The sequence below is a fragment of the Dunckerocampus dactyliophorus genome, chromosome 8, assembly GCF_027744805.1.
Source record: "Dunckerocampus dactyliophorus isolate RoL2022-P2 chromosome 8, RoL_Ddac_1.1, whole genome shotgun sequence".
NCBI classification, from domain to species: Eukaryota; Metazoa; Chordata; class Actinopteri; order Syngnathiformes; family Syngnathidae; genus Dunckerocampus; species Dunckerocampus dactyliophorus.
In genome coordinates this window covers 2154161-2180389 of record NC_072826.1, presented here as the reverse complement: position 1 = coordinate 2180389, position 26229 = coordinate 2154161, and the positions used below count along the sequence as shown (strand labels likewise).

Sequence of the window (26229 nt, the reverse complement as noted above, 5' to 3'; positions counted from 1 at the left end):
TTTCTTCAGCCATTCAGAGGTGGACTTGCTGGTGTGTTTTGGATCATTGTCCTGCTGCAGAACCCAAGTTGCTTTCAGCTTGAGGTCACCAACAGATGACCGGACATTCTCCTTCAGGATTTTTTGGTAGGCAGCAGAATTCATGGTTCCATTTATCACAGCAAGTCTTCCAGGTGCTGAAGCAGCAAAACACCCCAGACCATCACACTACCACCACATAATCAATCAACTTACGTCTCGCCAGACCACAGAGTATTTTCCCAAAGGTCTTGGGGATCATCAAGATGTTTTCTGGCAAAATTGAGACGAGCCTTAATGTTGTTTTTGTTCAGTAGTGGTTTTGGTCTTGGAACTCTGCCATGCAGGCCGTTTTTGCCCAGTGTCTTTCTTATGGTGGAGTCATGAACACTGACCTTAACTGAGGCAAGTGAGGCCTGCAGTTCTTTGGATGTTGTTGTGGGGTCTTTTGTGACCCCTTGGATGAGTCGTCGCTGCAGTCTTGTGGTCAATTTGGTTGGCCGGCCACTCCTGGGAAGGTTCACCACTGTTCCATGTTTTGGGCATTTGTGGATAATGGCTCTCACTGTGGTTTGCTGGAGTCCCAAAGCTTTAGAAATGGCTTTATAACCTTTTCCACATGGACAGATCTCAATTAATCTCAATTAAATTATGTTTTTAACAGGGGGGGTAACACTTTTCCACACAGGGCCATGTAATGCTTGGATTTTTTTTCTCCCCTAACAATAAAAAAAGTTTCATTGAAAAACTGCATTTTGTGTTCAGTTGTGTTGTCATTGCCCAACATTTAAATTTGTTTGATGATCTGAAACATTTAAATGTGACAAACATGCAGAAAAATCAAATCAGGACGGGGGCAAACACCTTTTGACACCGCTGTGTGTGTGTGCGTGTATGTATTGTATATATTATACATACACACAACATGTAGAATAACACGAGCACGATGGAGTGGTAGGTTCTGTTTGTGCACACAGAAAACTCAAACACACACTCTTGAATGCTGAGTGGATTGCGCGCTATTTGTCACTTGCTATATATTTAGCCAGCAGCTACCAAGAGGCTTCAAGTTCGCGCTCAGGCTTTTCTAGCTGCAAGTGTTAGGCCAGCGAGTGTTCGACTTTGTCAATCCCCTGTCAACTTGTAGCTCTGAGACATATCCTCCACAGCGCACGAGCGACAAGCGTTCCCCCGCATGCTGCCCACCTCCCGATGCAGTCACCAGGAAATGGCTGCTCAGCCCCCAAACTCCTGACAAAAGCCTGCCTGGCTTCCCCATCATTCCCTTGACAGCTGAGGCACGACAGCTTGGTTGCATCTCCCTTTTGTGCTGCAAAGTACGACTATTGGAGTAGAACAGGCTCAGGGTGGATCACCACGAGGCAGCCAAAGTAGCATGAAGTCTGCATTACACGGTCATTATTTTGATATTTCCTCAATCTTACACGCATTTGAACTGGAACACGCAATGAGATGAATCATTTTGCTTAACGATATCCAGATGAATACACAGTATGTACTTAAAATACTCGATCGTCATGGCGATTTCACCCCTAGAAATGATCATTTTATTACTTTTAATGCAGAAGACTTGGCTCGTTCATCTTGTATATTATTTGAAGCAAAGTGCTTTGTGGAAACTTTTTAGTTTAAAAAAAAAAGCTCTTACCTGAACGAGCACAAAGAATCGTTTCTTCCATCTTTTCCACACATTTTTGCCAATCGCAAACAAGTACCTGTGGGACCAAAAAGGGCAGCACGTGAACATGGAATGATTAAAGTCAACACGTTTGCTGACATTTCTTATCGTGTTCTCAGCTTGCTGGATGGTTTGAGGGATAACACGGGTGGCACTGGAGTGTTCATTCCGTGTAGGAAGTCTTCTTCGACCGCGACATCTTCTGGTTGAACGAGGTTATTGCAAGCAAACACATCTATCGCTGCCACAATAAATAGTAACGTTCAAATCTATTAACTCCTAACATTTTTCTCCCGTTTAAAGTGGAAAGATGTGGGCTATAACTCCTAGAAAACATTCGTGATGTTTGTTTTAAAATACCAGAATTCGTGTCAAAAATGTGTGATGTTCTGTTGTTCATAATAAATGGATTCCTGAGCACAAATGTACTTTGCATTGAAGCCAAGATTATACAGCAGAAGGGCGGCAGTGGCCCAGGAGGATGGAGTCGGAAGGTTAATAATAACAATAATAATAATAATAATAATTTTAGAAGCGCTTCTCTAAAAAAGCCAAAAGGCACTTTCCAGCAGAGCAAGCAATGCAATCAGGATTCACATCCAGTTCAAATGACAAAATCTGCACAATCGTGGGATTAAACATTAGAAGCAAGTTTGAAAAGATGGTTTTAACGTGAGACTCAGAGGGCAGAGAAACTGAAGGCTTTTTTTATAGTCTTGCCAATCGGATCTGGTATTTTTTTTTTTTTTTTTAATAATAAGCTTTCGTTACAAACGTGAATGTGTGGAATAGAATATGGTTATGAAAACAGCTCTTCAACGAATGAAAATACTGCAACCAAAGTAAGTTTACACAGCAGGACCAACAATATTGTTGGGCTTTTGTAACAAACCCCTGTGAGTCAGGTGCCTCATCCAGTAAAAGATCCAATAAAAGGCCATCTCATAAACAATAAAGTTGGGAAAAAATGGATGTGCAAAATGCTTTTGGGGTAGGATGAACCATTTGACATGGTTATAGATCAATACATCAATTTCACAAACGCTCTCAGAGCCCTCTGAAACCCATTTTATTTGTTCACAAATTCCGTTTTTTCATTTGAATTTTTTTGGAATTCCGTTTTTTTACCTTTTCCGCTTATTTTGAGTTCATTCAAGCGTGGGTGTCCGAACGTTTTCCAGCGAGGGCCACATCGTAGAAAATGAAAAGGATGCAACTTTGATATTTTGTCAAGCAACACATGAAGATATGCTCAGAAGTTAAACGGTATATATTTCAAAATAAAACTGCATCTCATCTTGGTGATATAGTTGAAAATGAATATTATTAGCAGAACTTTGGCCTTTGCTCTTTTATTCCCATTTTTTCTCTTTTTTATTTTATTTTCCAAATAATCTTCATAAATTGTTTTTTTGCAATATTACGACTTTATGCCCCAAAAATGTTGACTTTATTCCCATAATATTATCACTTTTTCCCCAACCTAATTTTCCAGAAATTACAACTTTGCTTAGTTTTGTTCCGCCGTGAAAGGAGACTGAAAGGGTGTCGTTTCATGTCTTGAGGGCTCTAATAATGTTTAATGTTTGTAATTAGGTTTTCTACTACACAAATATGATATAATAATAAGGATTACATGACGGTCATTACTGTGTTGAGAACCTGATCATATTTGCTGGATGTATTTATCTGTACAAACCATTCTATGAGTTGCTGGCACCAGCATGAACCAAGACACCACAGTAAAAGCAGCGCTGCTTTACGCTAACATGCACACACGTCACATGCTTTGTTGGACCAAAACGGAGAAGCGAGGGGGCTTTTCTTTTAAAAGAACATGCGAGGGTGAGGACCCCGCTTCCCTGCAGCCCTACCAGGCCGACCCGTGAGCTTGCTTCAGTCTGCCTTTCCCCCCCCGGTCCTTCTCTGAGCTGTTGCTGCCCGTCCTTCTGAATAAAACGCCATCCATGAGGCGACGCCCCAAGAGGCTGGCTTGTTTTGGTGCAGCAAGTGCAAGAGGGGGGCATCTTTCAGCCAAGCCCTGCAGCCTCTTCTCCAAGAAAACAGGCTGAAGCGTCATAAGAATAAAACAAAAGGAGCGTAAAATGTGGCACAACAGTAACACCAATCCTTGTAACGTTCCGTTTCGAAGTGCAACTCTAACTTCTAACTTGTTTTTCCACATCATCCCGCAGTTCATTGGTCGATTTGATCCATGTGATAGTCGGTAAAAATGATGTCTTTTTTCAATGTAAAAATTTATTTCGGTCTTCTATCTAAGCAGGAAAAAAATACTTCATTCGGAATAAATCAGTAGAAAGCTGGTAGATTTTCTTAAAATGGCTTTCTAGTGGAACAGTGTCCAAAGTGCGGCTCGGGGGCCATTTGCCGTTTTTTTTTTTTACATTGGCCCGCAGCACATTCTAAAAACTTAATTTCACAAGAAAACTAAAAAAAAAAAAAAAAAAAAAAAAAAAAAAACGCGGCAGCAAAAATGGAAAAAATCAGCAGCAATTTTACACGATTAAATTCCAAATATTACGAGAAAAAGGTTGTGATCTCACAAGAAAAACGCAGTAATTTTACAAGAATAACGCAGCCATGTTATGTGGAAAAATTACGTCACTTTAGAAGCAGAAAGGTGAAAAATGCAAGTTTTTTATTTTTTTACAGTCCTAAAAAAGTTCTAATATATCTTGAAAATAAAGTCAAAGTATAACGACAAGAAAGTCAGAATTACGAGAAGGAAATTTACAACAAAGAAAGTTGAAATTGTTGGAAAAATGTTTAAAAACAGCAAAAAATGAACAAGAAAAGCATCTGTAATTTACAAGAATAAAAGAAAAAAGTTAGATTATGGGAATAGTCAAAATATTACAAAAAGAAAATTAATGAAGATTTTTGTAAGAAGAAAGTTGAAATATTTGATTAAAAAAATATGTATCAAAAAAGAGCAAAGAGCAAAGTTGATTCGAACAGTGCGCTTTTTCACCGATATCACAAAGCTGAGATGCAGTTTTTTCTTAAAATATAAATAACTTCTTCACAAAATATCAGTGGTCCTTGCATCCTTTCATTTTCACTACGTAGGCTTCCTGTCTGTTTGTTGACTGTGCAGTAACGCCAGGTGACCACAAGAGAGCAGCAAACACTCAGCTGGTGTTGCAGTGGTGGGCCGTGGAGCCTGACAGTTCTACCAGTCTTTACTGTAAATACAATGAACTTTACCCGTAATTGCACTTTACAGGCTCTGGTATTTGTGCAAAAAACACACAAAATGCTTTCAGGCCGCACATCACCAGCAGCTAGCATCTGCACCTCACATGCTTCTATTCTTCAAACATTCAATATCAACAAAAACCCACAAAAAACATGAAATAAAGGTTCATCATTGACTTGAATTTGACTGACTAACATAACCAAGTATTGATGGTTCATCTTTTTAATTAGAGAGGAAAGTAAATGACATTCGTTTTAGTCGTGCTCAAACAAACGTGTACCTAAATGTTTCTGTCCATATCGTGTTTACAATGTTTATGATACAGCAATTGTATTCAGCAAAGACACCATATGGCACACACACTTACCCACAATGCTTCATGTTCTGCGGTTTGTCCATGCGAATAGCCAATTTGATCTTGAGGTCACTGTCTGGGCAGCCTTTGGAAACTGACATCTTGTGCAGCTCAGACTGCTTGGGACTGTTTGGCGTTGGATGGAGCACCACCTGCAAGTAATACCACAACATCAACAACTACAAAATTATTGATGGGCATGTCCCGTGTTATGAACCTCTGGCCCGATGTTTGCTAGCATGCTGTGTCATGCCAGCAAGCATTGCCGTGTATAATTTAGCATGTAGACATGAGCAAATTAAATGCTGACATGCTAATAGTTAGCATGCTCGCATCAAAATTGATGGGAGAAGTGGTGTACCTAATCACGTCACCGGTGTACCTAATAGCAGTGACCCATCTTTCGTTAATGCTGTCACCACGGTTACATGAAATGTTATAAAAAATAAATACCGCTCTGCTCACGAACCACACCAATCCAACGATGAAACATGTGCGGGGGTCCTTCTTACGGTTTGTTCTGCATGAACCGTGGAAAAAGTGGCAGAATAAACCGACATCGATGTCTAGATGGGCTGCTCTGCATTGCAGGCATGCCCATAACGAGTCTAAGACAGGGCCTGCTGTGATGGGCAATCATTGGGAGCGTTCACTCTCTCACTGACTGGATGAGTCATGTTTTACCCGTCCAAGCTCCTTGTCCTCCAGGGCCAACACTCCAGTGCTTTCAGTGAAGAGCTTCACTTTCACGGCAGGTAGCGGCTGCGTCGTCGTGAAATCCCCCTGGGTTCCCCACCTGGACACACATTCATTCATGGGTTAGCCCGGCAACTTGGAAAGTGATTAGCTTGATTCTTTATTCTATCCTGACTTTCCAGTTAAAAATCCTTCGGGATGGGCTACTTACACCACCCCCACCTGAGCTACAAGGTGCTTACTTTACTTCCTGTTGCGTACCAACATCATCAACTGAAACCGTTTGGTTCCACGGTTCCTTTTAAGTAGAAAGTGCCTACGGCAGATCATCCAGTGAATGTTCTTCATGCTTCTATGCTTCAAAGATCCAATAACATCAAACATCCACAAAAAAACCCTGAAATAAAGGTTAAGAATAACGCAGTCATATTATGTGGAAAGATAACGTCACTTTTGAAGCATGAAGGTGAAAAATTCAAGATTTTTCTTTTTTTACAGTCCTAAAAAAGTTCTAATATATCTTGAAAATAAAGTCAAAGTATAACGACAATAAAGTCAGAATTACGAGAAGGAAATTTACAACAAAGAAAGTTGAAATAGTTGGAAACATTTTTTAAAACAGCAGAAAAGGAAGAAGAAAAGCATCTGTAATTTACAAGAATAAAGTACTAAGAGAAAAAAAGTCGTATTTTAGCAAGAAAAAAAGTCGCAATTTTAAAGTCGTACTACATGAGGGAAAATAGTCATTTTAGCAGCACAATAAATACGAAAGAAAAAAATGTATTATGGGAAACAAACAAAACTAAATCAAGCTGTAATTTTTGGAAAATTTGGTTGGGGAAAAAGTTATATTATGGGAATACAGTCAAAATATTCTGGGAATAAATGACAAAAATGACAACTTTATTTTGTTTTGTTAGTTTCTCCTAATATCACAACTTTAAAAGAAATACTATTTCAACCTGCGCTGCTAAAAATGACATTACTTTTCCTCACAATATTACGAGTCAGAAATCTCATAACACTTTTTTTCTCGTTAGAAATCAACTTTTCTCTCTTAATATTTTGACTTTATTTTTGTAAAACTACTGCTGACTTTGCATTTTTTTTCCCTTTTGTTTCAGGTTTCTTGTGAAATGATATTTTTTCGAATGTGCCGCGGGCCAACAAGAAAAAGCATCCGGCATCCATTCACCCATTTGTGACAGCTTACTCTGTTCAAGGTCGTGGAAAGCTGGAAAACCTCGCAGCCTGCGCTGAGGAAACGCTGCAAGAACTCAAGACAACTGGCAAAAGAAGTACACACCGTCAAAGTTGAGAAAGACGGAGCTAGCCTTTCCCCGTTGAGTGATTATTCACCGAATCCTGAGCAGGAACCGTGCAGAGCCGCTTCAAAACAGACAGAATCCTACACAAACACACACGACGACGTCGGACGACTGCTCGCCAAACTCACGTGCTTTTCAGTATAAAGGAAACACACAGACAAAGGGAGGCTTTGCCCATCGGGGACCCGCTGTCAGCCATCATGAGCGCGTTCCTCGAGGAAAACCCACGGGCCAATGACACGCCAGTGCAGGCTGTCCGTTTGCCTTTGCCACACGGGGACTGCTTTTCAATCGATAAATCAATAAACTGTATTACCCCAGAGGGGTAATTAGTTTTACAGCCGGTGGAGAACAAACATGGACGACAAGACGCACACATGTGATCACATCAAGTCATTTCAAAGTCTAATCGCAGCAGGAAGAAGTCAATCCGTCAGTCTGTTTGTCCTGCAGCTCGGCAGCAGATACAGTATCTGCGTCCGGAAGGAAGCATACTGAACTCCTGAGGGTGATCTGGTTCTGCCGGGATCAGCCTGGCTTTTTTCACTCAAATCAGCAAGGCTGCTTTAAAATCATGTTCAACGGGTTCCTGTTGCAACTTCCACCCACCCTACCTGACCTACACGCAAACTGAAGTGGGTCCAACTGAGCGGAATGTTGCCCCAGCTGGTGAAGATGGCTTCACGGAGGACATCCACTGATGTAAACTTCCCTTGCCATCCATCCCCAAATGTTATCAATTGGATTGAGACCAGGAGAACACGCAGGATGGTCCACAAGAGTGAGGTTACTCCTCTGGAAGAAGTCCTTTTCCTGTTGAAAAAGCCAATCTTTACAACACAGACGAGGGCCTTCAGTCACAAGGGATGCACCCTGCGACATCTCCACATAGCCAGCTGCCGTTTGACGCCCCTGCACAACCTGAAGCTCCGTTGTTCCATTGGCGGATCACGATGGCGCCCACATCTCACGTGGGATCTCCTTGTCACGCCAGCAACGTTGGAAGCCATCAGTTTGATCAGCTACTTCATGTCTTTATGTTACACACCATGCACACTCACGGTCAATCACTTCAAACAGATGCCACATTATTGGCATTAATCTTCCAAACGATGTACACGAAAAACGACAACAAAAACCAGATTGTGTAGTTGAATGACGTGAGTTCAACGTATGCTGTTAAGGGGACACTCACATGGGTTTGGAGGCCTCGGCCTGGTCTGTCTGTAGTTTGTGTCCTCCCTCCACCTCCATGGTGCAGTAAACTATTCTGTTTGGTGCCAACGACTTCAGACCCTGCACCTCCATGATGACCACCTGTTAAATAAACAAGTAAAGCAACAACTTAACAGAACACAAGAGGGGTCCAGTGTGTTTTCACTGATTGTGGCACAAGTGAACAATGGCAACTGAAGACAGAAGGGGAGGCTTCTGGAGCTGAATCTAATACAGTATACAGCAGCCACTTTTATTGCAAATGTTGACCAAAAATCGGAGAACATCAACATTAAGAAATCAGGAGTGTGTGCCAAAGGGGCCATCAATTACTCACGCTTTTTCGTCATTCGCTGAACTTACAGTATGTAAGAAGAAATGGGCAATGAGTTCAAAAAATTGACACTGAAAATATTAAAAAAATGAGTCGGCGTTCCAAAATTCGGAGCTTGATTGATCTCAACCAACCTCCAGGGTGAAGGATAGCACCACGTCGGATTTGGACAGGATGTTCTCATCCTCCTGGCCCATGTCTATAATAGACGTGTTGTGACCTCGCTTCAGCTTCTGCAGCTTAAACTCTCCTCCTTTGGACACCGGCATGCTCTCCAGGTTGGCCATCAGCAAGTTGACGGAGGACCGCAGCTCTTCGATAAACATGGCCTCCATCTCTCTGGACGCAAACCTTGGGAACCTTCCGCCGAGCTGCTTAAACCAGGAAGTCAACATATTGATTAGATGTTCACAGTAACCTATGTTCAATTCAATGCAATGCAATACCATATTGATCACGCATCTATAAGAAGTGTACTACTTAGTAATTAAATAGTAGGAAGACCGAAAATGGACACCATGGATGCTTACACGAGCAATCTGGTCTGCCATTTGTAACCTTCCATCCAGTTCTCTTCTGATCTGAGCTGCTTGTTCATCTGGATTGTCCAGCTGTGGTGGTGGTGGTGGTGGTGGTGGTGGTGGTGGTGGTGGTGGTGGTGGTGGGGGGGGGGGGGGGGGGGGGGGGGGGGGGGGGGGGGGGGGGGGAAGAAGAGAGTAAAATGTAAAGAAGGCAAACAGAGATGAAGTCATGGAGGAGTTCAAATGCAATTTACAATTTGTAACGTGACGTGTTCAAGTTGGAGTCCTCCTCATTGGTAACTTTGCTTAGTTTTTCGGTTAATCTTAAAAATTCAGGCCAAAATTTTCCTCAGTTTGTGTACATTTTTTGGCTCGAGCACAACAGGGGGCGCCTCTTGTCACATTATTAGTATAACGACCTGTTTTACTGTGCATATGACAATAAAACTCTTGAATCTTGATTATTAACTCATTTGATACCAAAGACGTGGTTGTACCTTTTTATGAACTCAAACGCAAGCATTTATGTTTTTTTGCATGAGAAGCAAAAAGAGGCGATGACGCAGCTCTCCACTAATGGATTTCACTTCAGAGCAATTTTAAGCCATGAAAAACGGCCACAAGGTGGCAGAAGTGCATTTGGTAAAAGCTCGGCAGAGATCATGTGGACGGACCAAACACACATGACAGGAAGGAGGAAGTGAGAGAGCGTGGAGGAGTGTAGCGTGCAGGAGGTTACGCATTGGAGGGAAATTTCAACGCATGCACATGCGCGCACTCACATAGTTCAGTTCCAAATGGGAAATTGTAAATATTTCATGGTGTTACATTTGTAAATAAATTGTTATTTTGATGTAAAACAACACCTTGTTTGTGTTGTTTGTGTTGTGGTATAGTTGTTGACATATTTGAGGTGTCACCAAAGCAAAGTGAAAGTGAAAGTTATGCTTGAAATGTATCTTTTCACAAAAAGCTGTGTGAAACACGGGAGTCTAATGTTTCCTTTGGTAGGTTCCATGTTTTTGTAACCATAGAACACAATATTCTGTGTGCCTTTAAAGATCTAAAATGGCCGCTGCTGAAGGGGCTGTCTTTTGCAAAATGGCTGTGATTGGATGAGTTAATACACTGCGTTTGCTCAACTGTGTTCTTAAATTGTTTTTTCACCGCAAAATGTCCCCGTTAGCAGCCTATTAGCTTGCTACATGGAGGACATAGGAAATATCTGAACGTGCGTTGGCTGCACTGATTATGTATGTGGGGGTGCACGTGTGGCGCACGACACACACAGCAGTCCGCAAGTGCGACGTACAAAGAAAATGTACATTTTGGTCAAACAAGACACCAACAAAATGCAGGAAAGACACACACTGGCCGTACGTAGTGTGTAAGTTTGTCTTGCAACCTGAAAAAAACGGAAGCGCCCATCAACTACGACCGCTTGTGACCTTGGCTTCAGTCGCAATTCACATACTTTATTTCAAGTGAAGGCTCTGAACTGGAGTCTTCACTGAGAACCTGTGATCCGTCCACTGACCTAGCAAGTGGAGACCAAACATGACCAAGCGGAACAACACAGTGAAAGCTCCGCCCCCCCTTGCATACCCTCGACAACTCACCCCCCGACCCCTGGAGGGCACAGCACTATTTGAGAAGCGCTGATAATTTATATGTTAATTGAGACAAGAAAAAGGTCAAAATCTTGGAAAAGCAGGAGAATCCAGAAGAGCCATCTGTTTTATAACCACGCGTGTCACTAAAAATCATTTTAATAATACATTTTAAAAAATAACATGCACAACACAACATGCTGCACATGCATGGGACAAAGTGTGGCATTTCCGATGGACAGATGAGTCAGCTGGCACACAATGACCTGCAATTTCCTCCATTTATTAATTGCCATCTGTATAAATGGATCGATAAGCCACTGCAACTTAGCCTTCATTCAGTTGGGGGACGTCAGCGTTAGCATGAGAAGGGAAGGGAAGGAAAACGAGGGACGAGTGGTTGTCTCCGTGTACAGTTGCCTTAGAAACCACTTTGAAGCAGATAAAAGCCATTGGGATTGTCCGTGCATTCTATGCTCCACCTATTTGCTTCTGTGGACACGTTTGAATTAGAAATTACAACTACATCGTCGACTACTATCATCATCATCAAAAAATAAATAAAAAAAAATCCCGAATTATCCCCCCCCCCCCCCCCCCCCCCCCCCCCCCCCCCCCCCACACACACACACACACACACACACACAGGCACAGGAGACTATTGCAAAAGGCTTGTAAGAAACAGAAAATAAAAAAAAATGTTTAAAAACAAGTTAACAGCATTTTACGGGTGTGCTAAGCAGACTACAGTCGTCCCTGGACGATATCGTGTTTTTTCAGAAATTAATTAATTAATAAATGATGTCTGTTTTGTGGTAGACTATGGTTTATTATGAGTGAAAACATATTGGAATACGAGTGACACGTAGTATTCTGGTCACTAGGTGGCAGTAATGACACAAAACATTGGGACATTACCTTACATGACATTATCTTAACACTGCATGAATTCATGAAGTCAGCCACGGCATGTCCGACATGATAGAGTGAAAAAAAGTTCTCCTCCTATTCCATGTGGAAGTGGTAAGTTTTTGGCTTCTTAAGTTTAGAAGAAATGAATTCGAGGATAACTGGTTAGCTCGCTAGCTAGCTCGCTAACTCACTAGCTGGCTGGCTAGCGGCCATCTCGACTCCCTGCAGCGAAAGAGTTGCATAATGTGTTGTAACCAATGAATAATAGGAGTGTAAAGGTGACTATGTGGGTGTTATTTCATGTCTACAGGGCTCTAATAACATTGAAAACTGTATTTCGAAAGTCGTAAGCAGGTGTTCTATGCTCTAACAACAAAATATGCCATTTATTAATATTGAATCCTATATTGCGGAAATTCATTTATCACTGTAAGGTCTGGAGCAAATGAACTGCTATAAACAAGGGACAACTGTACAATGATCAAATACTCAACAACAACAAAAATAACATGAGGGCAACATGGGGCATCTCATCAAGTATGGCTCTTAAAGCAGACAACCCTGAATATTTCACAGATGAAAATGCTAAAAAGGACCGATATCGATATCGGCTACCAGTCCGATATGTGGATTATATCAGCTTGCATCTAAAATCTCTGATATTACTATTCCGATGCAAGCCGTCCATTGCAGAGCCTACGTGATCACAACAGTGCGCGCTAGCGTGTTTGGCGAGGAGCAGGTGTGATGTTAGCCGAGCGGCTAAAGTCCGAAAAAGACATCACAGCTGACTGCAAAACATGTCGCGCGCATGTTTCCTGTGGTGACACAGAACCGTGGAATTTTAATACGACCAGCCTCACCGCGCATTTGAAGCAGCATCACAAAAAACAGCACGAGGATTATCCAAGACCACAGCTCCCTCAAACCACATGTCAGAAACATTTGCAAACCATGAGGAACTAGTCATTAGCGAACAGACAAGCTTTCAATGATTAATTGAGCACCTTGACCACCTTCAACCTCTAGTATAAACGAGCATTTGTGCTCCACTGCTGCCTCTGTCCACCAGAGGGAGTCAGAGGAGCCCAGAGGGAGGCTGACATCATTGCAGCGCCCGAGCAGGCATAACCAATGAAATGCTTTGCTTGCTAGGACGAAACGCATTACGGGAAAACATTAAAAAAATTGTTTTTTTCATTTTAAACTCGTGTTGGTACTTGTATTGTATTTTCCTTAAACCTTTTGAGTGTTAAGTTGCCGTGTGATGAGTTTAGATGACACCGTAAGTCAGACTGTTAAATCGAGTAATGACCTCGTGCGACTTCCAATAGGTTGACAAGCTCGTCGTGAGTTCACCGATAGCTCGTGATTGGAGCTACCGTTTCCTCGCTGACTCGCGAGCGGCACAGTATTTAAACAATTAGTAGTAGTTCTGAAGTAAAGGTGATGTCACGAGGTTAGAACATAGCCATAAATAAGCCACAGGGTTCAAAGTTTAAGAAAAGAGTAGCAGCTTATACACCGGACATTACGGTAAATAAACTGTAACCATCATAAGTTCCTTATTGCAAGCATGCTTGAAATAAATGAAGCCATGAACATAATCATGTTTTAATATAGTGCACACATATATTGGTGCTAATTTATCTCTTTTAAATGAAGGAGTTCAAAGGAACAAGAACTTTGGTATGACATAAAGTTGTTTTAAAAAAAGCAACGAGTTCATTTGAACAATTTGACTCAAGCAGATAATGAATCAGTCCCGCTTTTCCAGGCACAGACTAGTTCACTTTTCCCACTGCATCCCAAGGCTTTCAGTGGCTGCTGAGCCCCCACCACATCCCTAATGGCTAAAACCCATCTGATGAAAGGAAAAGTACACCCACTTTGCTCTTCCATCACAACATATCCGCTGCATTGGCCTTCAATTGAATTTGCCCTCTGCTACCAGTCGTCATTACTGCTAAAGGCACATCCATAACAAGACATCCTCCCTTTGTGATCCCCGCGCTCCGTGTGTATTCAGCTTGTTAAAGTGCAATCACTTCTTTTACAACTCAACCGGGGGGGTATTTCACCATTCTTCCTGGCAGAAAAGATGGAGTTCATTTGAAATGGTTAGTTTTCCTGGCCCAGGCGTAGTGCACAAACGTGTGTTTGGGGTCACGGTCCTGTCGGAGCGCACGAGTTTCAGCCTTTGCTGTGAATTGAGAGGAAGTCCTCCGCCTTCACGGTCCCATCCACTTTTTGCAGTGCATGATGCTACCAGGTGGGGGTGTCACGAGACACTCAGTTCACGGGACGATACTGCTAATGTATCTACTACGCTTCTGCACTCTGTGTGTACGCTAGCGGCCCCGCCTCCACCTGCCGAGACGAAGAGATGATGCTGTTGTCCTATGGAACAAATGCGGCAAGGTGTTGAAACCAGTGCACAGAGCGAACCCCCCTCCTGCCTGTTTGGAGGTTAGAGACGAGGAAAACAGACACGCACGCACATGGCGATACATTAAGGCTGTCAAAATGACCGAGTTCATTTTCATTTATTGTGTTTTTTATGTGTCGTCATCATCCCAGGCCTAGCGCCCACAAGACATTCTATTTTCTGAACGAGAAATCTTGTGACGTTTTAACCTCGCGAGATCTTGTGAGACCCCTACGACCAGGTGAAAGTCTCATCTTGAGTCCTCCAAACATACTTCCTGTCGTGATGGCCAAATGTACTGCATATACAATCATTAGGCAAGTGAGTGTATCATCATTTCTATGCGTATTTCCCACCTCCAAGCTGTGTAAACTTCAACATCGTGTTTCATCATATCTGCTGGTGTGTATTCGTGCATTGAGGGAGGGTGTGGTCAACACCTTACATCAAGGTGTGTAGAATTATTAGGTAGATACTCTTCCTCGCGCAAAATGGGCCGTAAAAGGATTTGACTGGCTTTGAAAAGTAAAAATTGTAAAAAAAAAAAAAAAAATCTTTCAGAAGGATGCAGCAGACATGAAAGATATTGGGTCGTGATCGCAGAACTATCAAACGTTTGATTTCAAAAGGTCAACAGGGTCGAAAAATCAAACGTGAAGCTCGGAGGGACCCAGTGTCCTCCAGTGCTGGCATATTCCAGTACATTTATCGTTTTATGATATGTTTTTATCATTCACGTCTATGTAGACCTTTAGATGCCATGAAAAGCACGCTTCATTCGGATGCCTTCCTACCTAACCTTCGGCTTTCCGTGACAAGACACTTTGTTACCACGTCTTTCTTACCGAGCTAGTCCCCCAAGCTAGCTCAATTTGTGTGTTTTGCTGCGGTACATTTATATTTTTATTATAAATGTATTTTCTATATGATTCCAGTCATTCTAAACATTTTTTCAGTAAAAAAAATCGCAGAATTTCCACATTTTCTGATGAAATACGGGGCAGAAACCTAAGATGAGGCTTCTGCGACTGTCTCCTCTTGTGCACGCACTCCGAGTTGGATCATGACACCTGCCGCTTTCTGTGGCAGGTCACCAATAATATAATGCGGCACAAAGGCCATGCCTTTCTACAGCGTTTTTAACGTTTTAACGTTTTTAACGTGAACGTCACATCGTTATTCTTGCTCCTCGGACAATAAAATACATAGCGATGTCATACGCGGAGGCGCTTGGAGAACCCCCTCTCCTTGAAGGGGTCGGTGCCTGCATGAGTTGGAAGGTGCTTGTCACTGCCGTCCTTCCATAGAGAGGAAAAGCCACCATTTAATAATAATAATTACAATCTGATATTGTTTCTTTGGCTGTTATTGAACCGATGTCCGATATCAATATCGGATCCGGAAACCCCCCAAAAAACTCCAAAGGTGTCAGTGCCTCACCAGCCGTGAACCTCAAATTTGAAACAGGCTTATTTCCTCATCCATGATTCCCTCTTAATACCAAACCTACTATTTGTATTTATGTGCATGTGTGTGTGTGTGTGTGTGTGTGTGTGTGTGTGTGTGTGTGTCAAACGTACTGGTTTTGCCAATTATACTTCATCCACTCCGAATGCACACTGACCTGGCAAGCATTATAAAGGAGTTGGTGCTCAAACTTCTTGATGCCCAGAATCTGCTGAAACATCTCATACAGCTGGTCTTTGCTCAGGATGAGTTCAGAGGCGGTGCTGGCCGTCAGTCTCTGCTGGTGCTTCCTTGGGTCCTCCTCCCCGCGGTAGATGGTGTCAAACTTGGCCATCCACGAGCTGAGCACAGTCTCTTTACTCAGGCCATCGATCTCTGGCAAACTGCGCACACGCTTCTCGATGTGCTTCTTAAAAACCTCCCGAGAGTCACTGGCTGAGCAGCCCCCGCTCTGCACCATCCGACACACTCTGTCGCTTTTCAGGAAAACCTGGTGTCAACAAATCCGGAAAATGGGAGAGGGTGATGAATCTGCCATTTGGTTGGCACTGTACATACAATGTCTCCTTTTAAGGTATTATTATCATATCATTACCTTTTCACAATTCTAAATATGTCTCAGAGAGTTTAGTGCACTCAAAGGGCGTTGACCAAAATGTAGCCTTGAAGCTGGAATTCAGACACTTTAAAAGTGCTTCCTTCTTGGAAGAGTATTACGTCTGAGGAAAGACTTCACAGCCGTTTGATAGGGATAGGGACAGTACAGATTGTTCTCACGTTTGGTGGTTCCTATTCTAAACAACTCTAGGTCAGGCCTGCCCAACTGGCCCATCGATCACCTCGGACAGGCCTGCAGCTCATCTCCCTGTAAATAGTCACAACTTAATAGTTTGATCGCTATGAAACTGCACAAAAAACAAATTTGTCCTGTTTTCATGTCCTGCTCTGGCCGTCCTTCGGTTTTGTTTTGTTTCTTTAAAAAGCGATAAAAATCTCCTGGTTTTTATTGTTTTTTATATCGGACCAGTAAATTGAACGGTATTCTGACACTCTGCTGCATGTGACTAAAGATATTTTTTGTTTGTTGAAGTTATATCTTTATTATTTACATCATTACTTGGAAACATTTCTGAGAGATGTTTTTGTTAAAGCTGGATTTGCTATATAATATATATTTTTTAGTTATTTATTGGTCCAGTAAAACTCGAGAAGTTAAAAAGTTATTATTTTCTGACAGGCTGATTTGTGTAATACAAAAGAAACATTTCTATCATTGCAATATTTGGAAGTCATTTTGGCACCACTGAAACGTATCAAAGAGTTCGAAGAGATAGTATTTAAGCATCATAAAACATGCTGAGTAACCCCTGGAAAGCCCATCTGGGTCTAGTTATAGCTCAGGTGTGTCCCATTCCATGCGGAAGTGGTAAGTCTTTGGCTTCTTAAGTTTAGAAGAAATAAATTCCAGGCTAACTGGTTAGCTCGCTAGCTTGCTAACTCGCTACCTCGAGTCCCTGCAGCATAAGAGCTGAGCAATGTGGTGTGAACAAAGAAAGAAAGGAGTGTAAAGGTGATACATGGGTGTTAATTGATGCCTACAGGGCTCTAATGATGTTACAAAACGCATTTAGAAAGTCAGAAACAGGTTTTATATGCTAACTATGAAAATATTCCATGTATTTATTATATATAACATTGAATCTTATATCGCAAAAAAATAATTGATCGCAGTCGGGTCTGGAGCCAATTAACCGCAATAAGCGAGGGACGACTGTATGTTATATAAATTTGTAAGTTTATACTGTACATAAAATCATAAAACCTTGTTGGAGGTTTTTAACAGGGATTTGTAGTCGAAATAGGTGTGTCCCATGACGTGCATTGTTAGCGCCCCCATGCTAACTGTTTCTCTCTCTTTAGAATGCACAGAAAAGCGAAAGACGTGTGCTCATGTTTCACATAAAGGTGTGGACGATGGGCAAAATCCCCCCCAAAAAAGTGCAGACGAGAGCATGCATAATGACGTCTGACTAAAGAATATAACAACACACTTCAAGACGACCCATCACCATTTTGATATTGAACATTCACTTTCTTAAAGAATATCTGACCCTGGCAGTGATATCAGAGTTGGTAAATGTTTCTTATGTACACTTTGTTTTAAATTCCTGTTTCTTTCTTGCAGCGGAGTAATCCATAATGTTTTTCTTGTACATTATTTTTAAAATGCACTTTCTGAGGGTGCGGTAAAATACCACTGAAAGTCTTCTTCATTGTTCTTAAGTACGAAGCTTTGGGAGTGTTGTTGGCTTTGGGAGTCTGATTTGGTAAAGTGAAAAAATATACTGTAAACAGTGATGATGACTATGATTAACTTCTGCAGCCCATAACCATTACTGTCACGCTATTTCTGTCCTCCCCCATGTCTGGATCAGTCTCTCTCTCTCCCCCTGCCTCTCATTTTTAGCTGTTGCAGAATGCCATGATATTAGATTTGTTTTCAAACGAAAAGAATTAAATACCACAACATGTTTTTTTGGATTGATCAATTCTGGGAAAATGGAGAAGGCAGTTGGTACTTAACTCACCTCATAGTAGCTCTGGACTGCGTTGATGAAAGCCTCGTCCGCTACGATCTGCGTTTCTCCATTGAGGAATGCCTGGAAACGCTCTTTGACCGTCTGCAGCTGCTGCTTACTGATCTGGTGAAAACACAGAAAGAAAGACGGCAAAGGTATACAGTAGGTATTCATTTTTAAGTGTTGTTTAGGCCCTAATGTCAATAAAAATGGGGAAAGGCCGTTAAGCAAATGACAAGGCAGTGTGAGCCCTTGAGTAAAAGTTTGTGTCTGATGCAGATCGCTGGGTACAATAAAAAAAATTGGCGTACATTTTGAAATTAGATTGCATGTTAGGGTGAATTCAGATCGCTATTACGTACGTACGAGTTCTGTTCTGTTCTGTTTTCGTCAGTGGTCATGCAACTGTGGACCTGGTGCACGAGTAATTCTGTAGGTATATGGGCTACTGGATCACCGAATTCAGGCGGTTCGTTCCCTGCATGACCGCTGCCAGAACTTGGTCCGCAATTGCCGGCAATAAGTCAAACTCGTTTCCAGTTCCGCAGGGCTGCCCTTTGCCACAGATTCTGTTCATTGCTAAAGGGAGAATTTTTAGGCGCAGTCAGTGCGTTAAGGGGATCCCGTTTGGGGGACACAGGATTGGTTCTCTGCTTTTTGCAGATGTTGTGGTCGTGTTGGCTTCATCGGTGCATGAGCTTCAACTCTCACTGGATCGGTTCGCAGCTGATCGTCCCGAGTCCATGGTTCTCGCCCAGAAAAGGATGGAGTGCCATCTCCGTGTCGGGGATGGGATCTTCTGCGGACTACCTGTATTGTGGCTCGCCTTTGCCCTTGGATCGGTTTATATCCAATTTGGTACATTTGTAGCTAAGGAGTTGTAGAAGGTGACCAATGACATCTGTATGCACGCATTTCCTTTGGGTGGTTCATTTTCTGAAGTGCCCTGATGTCCCTTGATGTTCCGTTATCCCTAGACAACAAGAGCTTTGGTCTGTGACATTGATATTCCAATCACTGTCTGACTATGATTGAATTAAGTATGAATACGTGTTTGTGTTCTACTGAGTCAGGTCCTTCAACTGAGAAAGTATTGTTCCGCTGAAAACAGACCAATGAGTTACTCTTCCTTCCTGCTTGGAGAATCCACACAATGGCCACTTGCTGTCCGCAGCCCTGGTAACCGTTACCATGGCCACTGCTCCTGAGGAAGCAGTATGAGATTAAGGCTTCCTTAATGGGGGTCAAAGTTCCTACAGTTAGATGATCTAAAGCAGAACCATCTGTCTTCTACTCTTAATCCACACAGACGCTGCTAAAGTGGAGGTCAGATGGAAAGTAGAGAAATACAGTAGAGAAACTGCACTTTTGTGTTTTTACTATCACATTTATTGAGGAATGCATCCAACGCAAATAAGTCAGGTTCCGGCCTGTGCTCAGTGCGCACATTGAAAGTGCAGTCATCCCTCGTTTATCGCGGTTAATTGGTTCCAGATAAGCAATAAGTGAATTTCCACAAAGTAGGATTCCATATTAATAAATGGTATTTTCATACTTAGAGCATAGAGAACCTGTTTATGACTTAATAAATATGATTCTTAACATTATTAGAGCCCTGTAGACACAAAATAAATGATGTAGTGATGTAGCGAGGGATGACTGTACACACATACAGTTGTCCCTCGCTACTTGGAGTCAGACATGGATGCAGAGTCTGGACAGTGGCTCCAAATGATTGTCAGTCATAGACATGACATAGCGAAAAAAAAGTTCTCCCTTTCCGTGTGGAAGTGGTACACTTTTGGCTGCTGACTTTGTCCTTCTTCCCTACTCTGTTTCAAACCCTTTCTTAAGTTTAGAATAGATAAATTAGACGCTAGTTAGCTGGGAAGCTTGCTATGCTTAAAGCGGTGGCCGTCTCTTGTATTGCTGCCGACATCCCGTAGCCAGTTGCGCAATGTGGTGTAAACAAAGACAACCACAGTGCAGCAGGGTCCATTATTTTATGGATGCACGTGTATGCCAGATGCACGTCAGAATGGCTGCCCTGCGTGTCAATCAAGTGACAAATGTCATAGTGAGGATGGATAATAGGCTGTCAATATTTCGTTTTTTTACATTTTTATGCGATCAACCCACATTACAAGGAACTTTCCAAATGCTAACGTGTGAGTTATTATGTGTTATTATCGCTTATCATGTCTACTATACAGGGTAATACAAGTGTAACGGTGTCTATAGGGGTGCTATTTCATGTCTAGAGGGCTCTAATAATGGTAAAAACCGTATTTAGAAGGTCATAGTCAGGTTTTCTATGCTCTAACTACAAAAATATTTCATTTATTAACATTGAATCCCACTTTTCGGAAATTCATTTCACTTATTATCTTGCCTGCAACCTGTAACAGCGATAAACAGTTGTCCCGTGCTACATTGCGGTTCGAACACCGCTCCCTCACGGTATTGCGTTTTTTCAAAAATTAAGTAATTAATAAATGATTGCTGTTTCATGCTTGAATATGGCCTATTATTCGTAAAAAATATGCATATTTAAGCTAATTGTACATAATGTTGGCCCAAATTAAACATTTTCAAGCACAAAAATGGCTAAATGACTACAAATATAAGGCATTCAGATGACGTCATATATAGTGTAATGTCTGTGACTTGTTGTGTGCGCCTTAAAAAGGTGGAGCCTGAGAAGTGACGTGTGTATCGTCAGCAGCTAATTAGAGTTGACTGTGTTTAGCTGAGTTTTAGCACGGTTAGCAGCAAGGTTAGCAGTGTGGAGAGTGTGTGAGACTGGCATGAGTTGTGGCCGGCAGCAGCTCCTGTGTGACTGTTTGCTGCATATGTGTTCTCTGCTTGTTAATGAAGAGACTGAAGTGCATCGTGAGTCTCTCCCTAACCACTAGCAGCGGCATTACAGTAGCATTTTGCAGCCCATGTTTAATTTTTTTTTCTTGGGGTGTCCTATCTTTGCACATGCCTGTACCTGGAATTTTTATTTTGTGACAAGTGCTTTAAAGTTACTGTACATTGAGCATCTGTGTAGGCTCTCAGTCGTACAGGAGTTGTCCAACGAGGGAAAGGCTTCTTGAGACGTCATCTGTACTTCTGTGAAGAAGGTGTCGGACGTTTCGCTCCTCATCTGAAGAGCTTCGTCAGCCAACTAACAAGTGCTGGTAGCTTAGGCCTTATATACAGTAAGAGTGGGCGGAATTGGTGTGCCAACACCCTCCTCCTATTGGTTTCTTACACTAAGACTGGGAGGAGTAGTGGTCTAATCCTCTCCTTCCATTAGCACCTCCGATCAAAGGGAAGTGTAGCTCCCTGTAGTTGGGTATTCATACCCAACTACAGGGAGTTACACTGTACATTGAGCAGGTCAGCTGGAAACTGCATACAGGCTTCACACTGGTGCTGTGATGATCTCAAGATACAAAATGATGCATTAAAAAGCATTTCAAGCATTTCCATATGAGAAACAAGACGAAATGATTACCTGAGGGTCCCCTTGCAGTAGCAGCTACTGAAGACCGGACATGCTTGGTTTCATTGTTGTCATTTGCAGCATTATTAAGTTATGGTTTATTAAGTTACTGTTAATGTGAAGCGAGAATTTCCTACAGCTGCATGATTGTCACTTGGAACAATTAATGTGTGCGATGGTGCTGAGAGAAATACAACAGGAACGAATGGTAAGTTGTTATGAATTATGAAGAGCTGCAGTCGCCCGGCAGCACATGAACAAGCACGCACATGTACGAGTCTTACACTGATTGTTCCAAAAAATAAGATCAGTGTTGCTCTGTTTGGCCCAAATGTGACATTCATGTCTATGAAATAGTACAGCAAGTAGGGGTGGGAATCTCTGGCCACCCCACGATTCGATGCAATTACGATTCTGAGGCCTGCGGATGCGATGATAAAACGATGCATCTTTATTTGGGGATCAATAGTTTGTCAGTTTTTTCATGCATGTTTTTTTTTCTATACATGATTTCTTTTTACTCACAGTGTACTACTAAAACAAAGCATATTTGTAATTATCCACAGTTAAGATAAACCTGAAACAAATGAATTTACTTCCATTTTCTTTGAATAACTGGAAGGTTACGTCTACCAACATATTTCCCATTGCACAGAACCAGCGGGAAAAGTGAAGCGCACCAGTAGCAGCACGTAGAAAACTAGCAAACTTCAGCATATTCTGAGTAACCAACATAAAAAATCTGCCATTATTCACAAATGAAAAATAGACCTCTGTATTCAAACTAATATCCTGAGCATAGAATCTCTGACAAAATAATATATTTGCTGTATAGCCAAGTCAAAAACAGCTTTCAAACAAAATATACATTTCTGTGCCAGCGGCTCTCATACAGGAATGCCTGCATACGTCAGTATATCATGAATAATAAAAAAAACTAGGCTGCCCTTATTCACAATTGCAGTGTCAGTGACATAACGTTGCGATGGGACGTTGTATCGGCGCTCCAAAGTGCGCAACAAAGCATGAAAGCCCTGCTTTCGCAATAAAAGTGTTTCAAGCAGAAACACTTTTCCGAGTTGGGTGGAAAATTAGTTATCGCCTGCTTGACGGTTCTCTGGTTGGCAGCAACGTCAGCTGGCTGTTTTTCCTCCTGGTTCAGGTGGAAACGTGCTATGTGGTTTCTCATATTTGTCGTGTTCCCAAAATATTTTAAGCTTGCATGACAAAGCCTGCATATTGTTTGGCTCTGGTCCAGCTCATCTTTACCTTCAACTACCAGTACATGAAAGCCAAAGGTGCTCGCTTTAAATCCAGCGGATGCGAGTCCAAGTTTACGCTCAGCCATTCTGGTAGCGTCTTACACTTAGGTGCGCCACGATAAACTGTCTGGGCGGAACTTCTGCTTTCCGTCTTTTTTGTTCCGTCAGCATCGATTATTGACATTTACGAGTCGATTAATAATTGTCAATGTCCGCATCGCGATGCATATAAGAATCGGTTATTTCCCCCATTCCTAACTGCCCCCTAAACTTTCCAAGGAAAACCCCACGGTCGGCTTCTTTGTTTTGCAGCAAAAAAAATAACATTTCTCCACAATCTGGGGTGAAGTATTTGTTTACCATTGAAACTCTTTGTTCACTAATTCAAATCCGTAAAAAACTGTCTACATCTCATTACCTGATAAGCATAGCATGCTCCTGTGGTTAGCCAACCCACAGCTTACTAATGCAATGGAAGATAATTCAATTTCCTGCCATTAAGGATGGAGACTGTATCTTGTATTTGTACTTTATTTGTCCAGGAAGCCATCGTAAATTCACTATGTTGACACTTGGTTGCTACTACCTTTTAACTGCAGCATACCACATGGACAGAACCAAACGTTTAACTCAATCAATCCCAGCCATTTTTCAAAAGACAACCCCTTCAGTACCAGGCATTTTAGACCATTTTGACTGTGTTCTATGGCTATATAAACATGGAGCCTACCAAAAGAAAGATTAGACTCCCATCTTTCATCTTTTTCCATTCTTTAGTAATCAGCAGTAGAACATAGGGAAGTTTCAGGAAAGAATCAGTTCCCAACTAGAAAAGGGAGAAAACCAGCTTTGTGTTAAAAGAAAGAAGTACATGCACCCTATCCTTCTCTAGGAAAAGTTCTAATACCTGGTTATAAAAGTCTGCTCACCTTCTGTTGAGCTTGTATGTATAATCCTCCATCTTGACAGTCAAATTCATTCATTCATGTGGGAGAGCATAAAATCTTTCATGCATTTGACTTGTTGCTAAATCTAGCTCTAGTTGGAGCAGCTGTCAAAAAAAACAAAACAACGCTGGCTTTTCCTCTCTAAGGAAGGACGGCAGGGAAAAGCACCTTCCAGCTCACACCTTCCCCCCGCCCCCGCCCCTTCAAGGTGAGGTGTAGTACTGACATTTCTCTGTATTTTATTGTCCAATTTGCAAGAATAATGATGTCACACAGAAGCAGGCACGTGCCGTGCGCCGTCCAGTGCACTCACACAGTTCAAATGACAAATATTATTCATTTGATGTTATTGTTTTGTTGTTTTTTACCCGTGACCGCACGTCACTGGTTCACTGATAATGCATGTGCAGCACAGATTTACCCAGTAAAGTGTGATTCATTAGTTGGGCTTTCACTCTCTGTGTGCTGGTGGTGACATCAAATGGTTGCATAATGCCAGATTACACATTTGCAGACCAAGCGAGGATTGAGAGCGTGCTCATCGGGAAAATAGCTGCAATCTGCAAATAAGGATTGCATATGACGACGACGCAGCCACCCAAAAGATCCCAAGCGGAGGCATCAGTAGGAGCCGCAGGCCAAATTTCAGCTCAGAAAAGTCATAATTTTGTTACTGCTTATTCTGTTCAGGTTCACAGGTGCCGCCACTTTGTGTAAGAGAACAACCTGGACCGGTTAAGCAAGTCTTCAATGAACCTAACATGCATGTTGTTGGACAGTAAGTACAGTCGTCCCTCTCTGCATCGCCGTTTTTCAAAAATTCACTTATTAATAAAAGACAGCTGTTCCATGGTTGACTATGGCCTATTTTTAGTCAAAAATACTGAAAGAGAAGGTATATGTAGTATTCCTCCCACCAGGCCTCCGTAATGTTACATTGAGGAGACGTGACATTAGATGACATCACCTACACACTGCATGGGGATTGGCTGATGAGCCAGCTGAGCTGAGCCTACATGCCATGGCTGAGACGCCTGATCCTCCTCTCGTTCCGTGTGGAAGTGGTAGGTTTTTGGTTCTTACTTTGTCCTTCTTCACTGTTCCGTTTAAAATGCTTTCTTTTGTTTAGAATAAGTCAACTGGAGAGGCTAACTAGTTTGCTCGGTAGCTTTCTATACTAGCGGCGCTATGTCTTTTTAGAAAGTCATAAACAGGTTTTCTAAAGCACAAAAATATTTAACATTGAATCCTACGTCGCGCAAATTTACTTATCGTCGTTGGGTCTGGAACCAACTAACCACAATAAACGAGGGATGACTGTACATTGATTAAAGAAGCAGGGTCATGCAGACTACAGATGTACTTCCAACCCAGAACCACCTGACATGCACATTTAAACCACCATAATAGTCAGCAAATGAATGGAGCTCCCCATCTGAAATAAACACAATAATCACAAATGAACGTCACGACAAATTTGTTCTCACATGGTTTGGTTTTTAATTTGTCACACTGCATTCCAACAACCCGAAACAGAGCGTCCACGTATTATTGGCAGGCCATCAGCTGACTCAGCAAGTCAAACACATACCATCATCATACGGGGACAGAAACTGGACAGGAGGGCTGAGCTTCGCCAACTAACAGAAGGAGATTATTGATGTTTTCTGTAATCGTGATGATTTTCATGTTGCTGGGTGTGATAGGAATGGATGGATCAAAACACTACGACACTTTTTTGTCCACCAGGCTACAGTGCAGAAGAGAAATGTGTTGTTTCCATCCATCTTCTTCCGCTTAGCCGTTTCTTAGCAGTTTCTCCTGGACGAGAGCGCTTCTCACCAGATCTCTAAGGGAGAGCCAAGCCATCCTACGGAGAAAACTCATTTTGGCCACTTGTACACACGGTCACTATCCAAAGCTCATGACTACAAGTGAGGGTAGGAACGTAGATCAATCGGTAAATTTAGAGCTTTGCCTTTCGGACACATGCTGAGTCCTTGTGGACTCACAAGGACATTTTATTAAACATGAGTTATGGGCTACTCTGGCATTACAGATGACCTTTCTCAGACTCTCCTTCCAGGCTGAATGCTTTTTCTAACAAATATGTAGAACACCATATTTGTGATCTTTCAGTTTAAG

General features: G+C 42.1%; 1 protein-coding gene across 15 annotated transcripts in view; it reads right to left on the bottom strand.

Annotated features, from left to right (window-relative positions):
- The window catches only part of cadpsa (Ca2+-dependent activator protein for secretion a), a 124349-nt gene that overhangs the window by 86118 nt on the left and 12002 nt on the right, over positions 1–26229 (bottom strand). For 13 of the 15 annotated variants that reach the window (XM_054785697.1, XM_054785698.1, XM_054785699.1 and 10 more), the window contains exons 2-9: positions 18392–18505; positions 15961–16293; positions 9396–9476; positions 9000–9239; positions 8512–8633; positions 5977–6088; positions 5305–5444; positions 1688–1754 (exon numbers count right to left, since the gene is read on the bottom strand). In XM_054785697.1, coding sequence (XP_054641672.1) covers positions 1688–1754; positions 5305–5444; positions 5977–6088; positions 8512–8633; positions 9000–9239; positions 9396–9476; positions 15961–16293; positions 18392–18505 — 1209 coding nt within the window. The remainder of the gene's footprint in view (positions 1–1687; positions 1755–5304; positions 5445–5976; positions 6089–8511; positions 8634–8999; positions 9240–9395; positions 9477–15960; positions 16294–18391; positions 18506–26229) is intronic. The other 2 variants (XM_054785711.1, XM_054785708.1) reach the window with 1 other exon arrangement.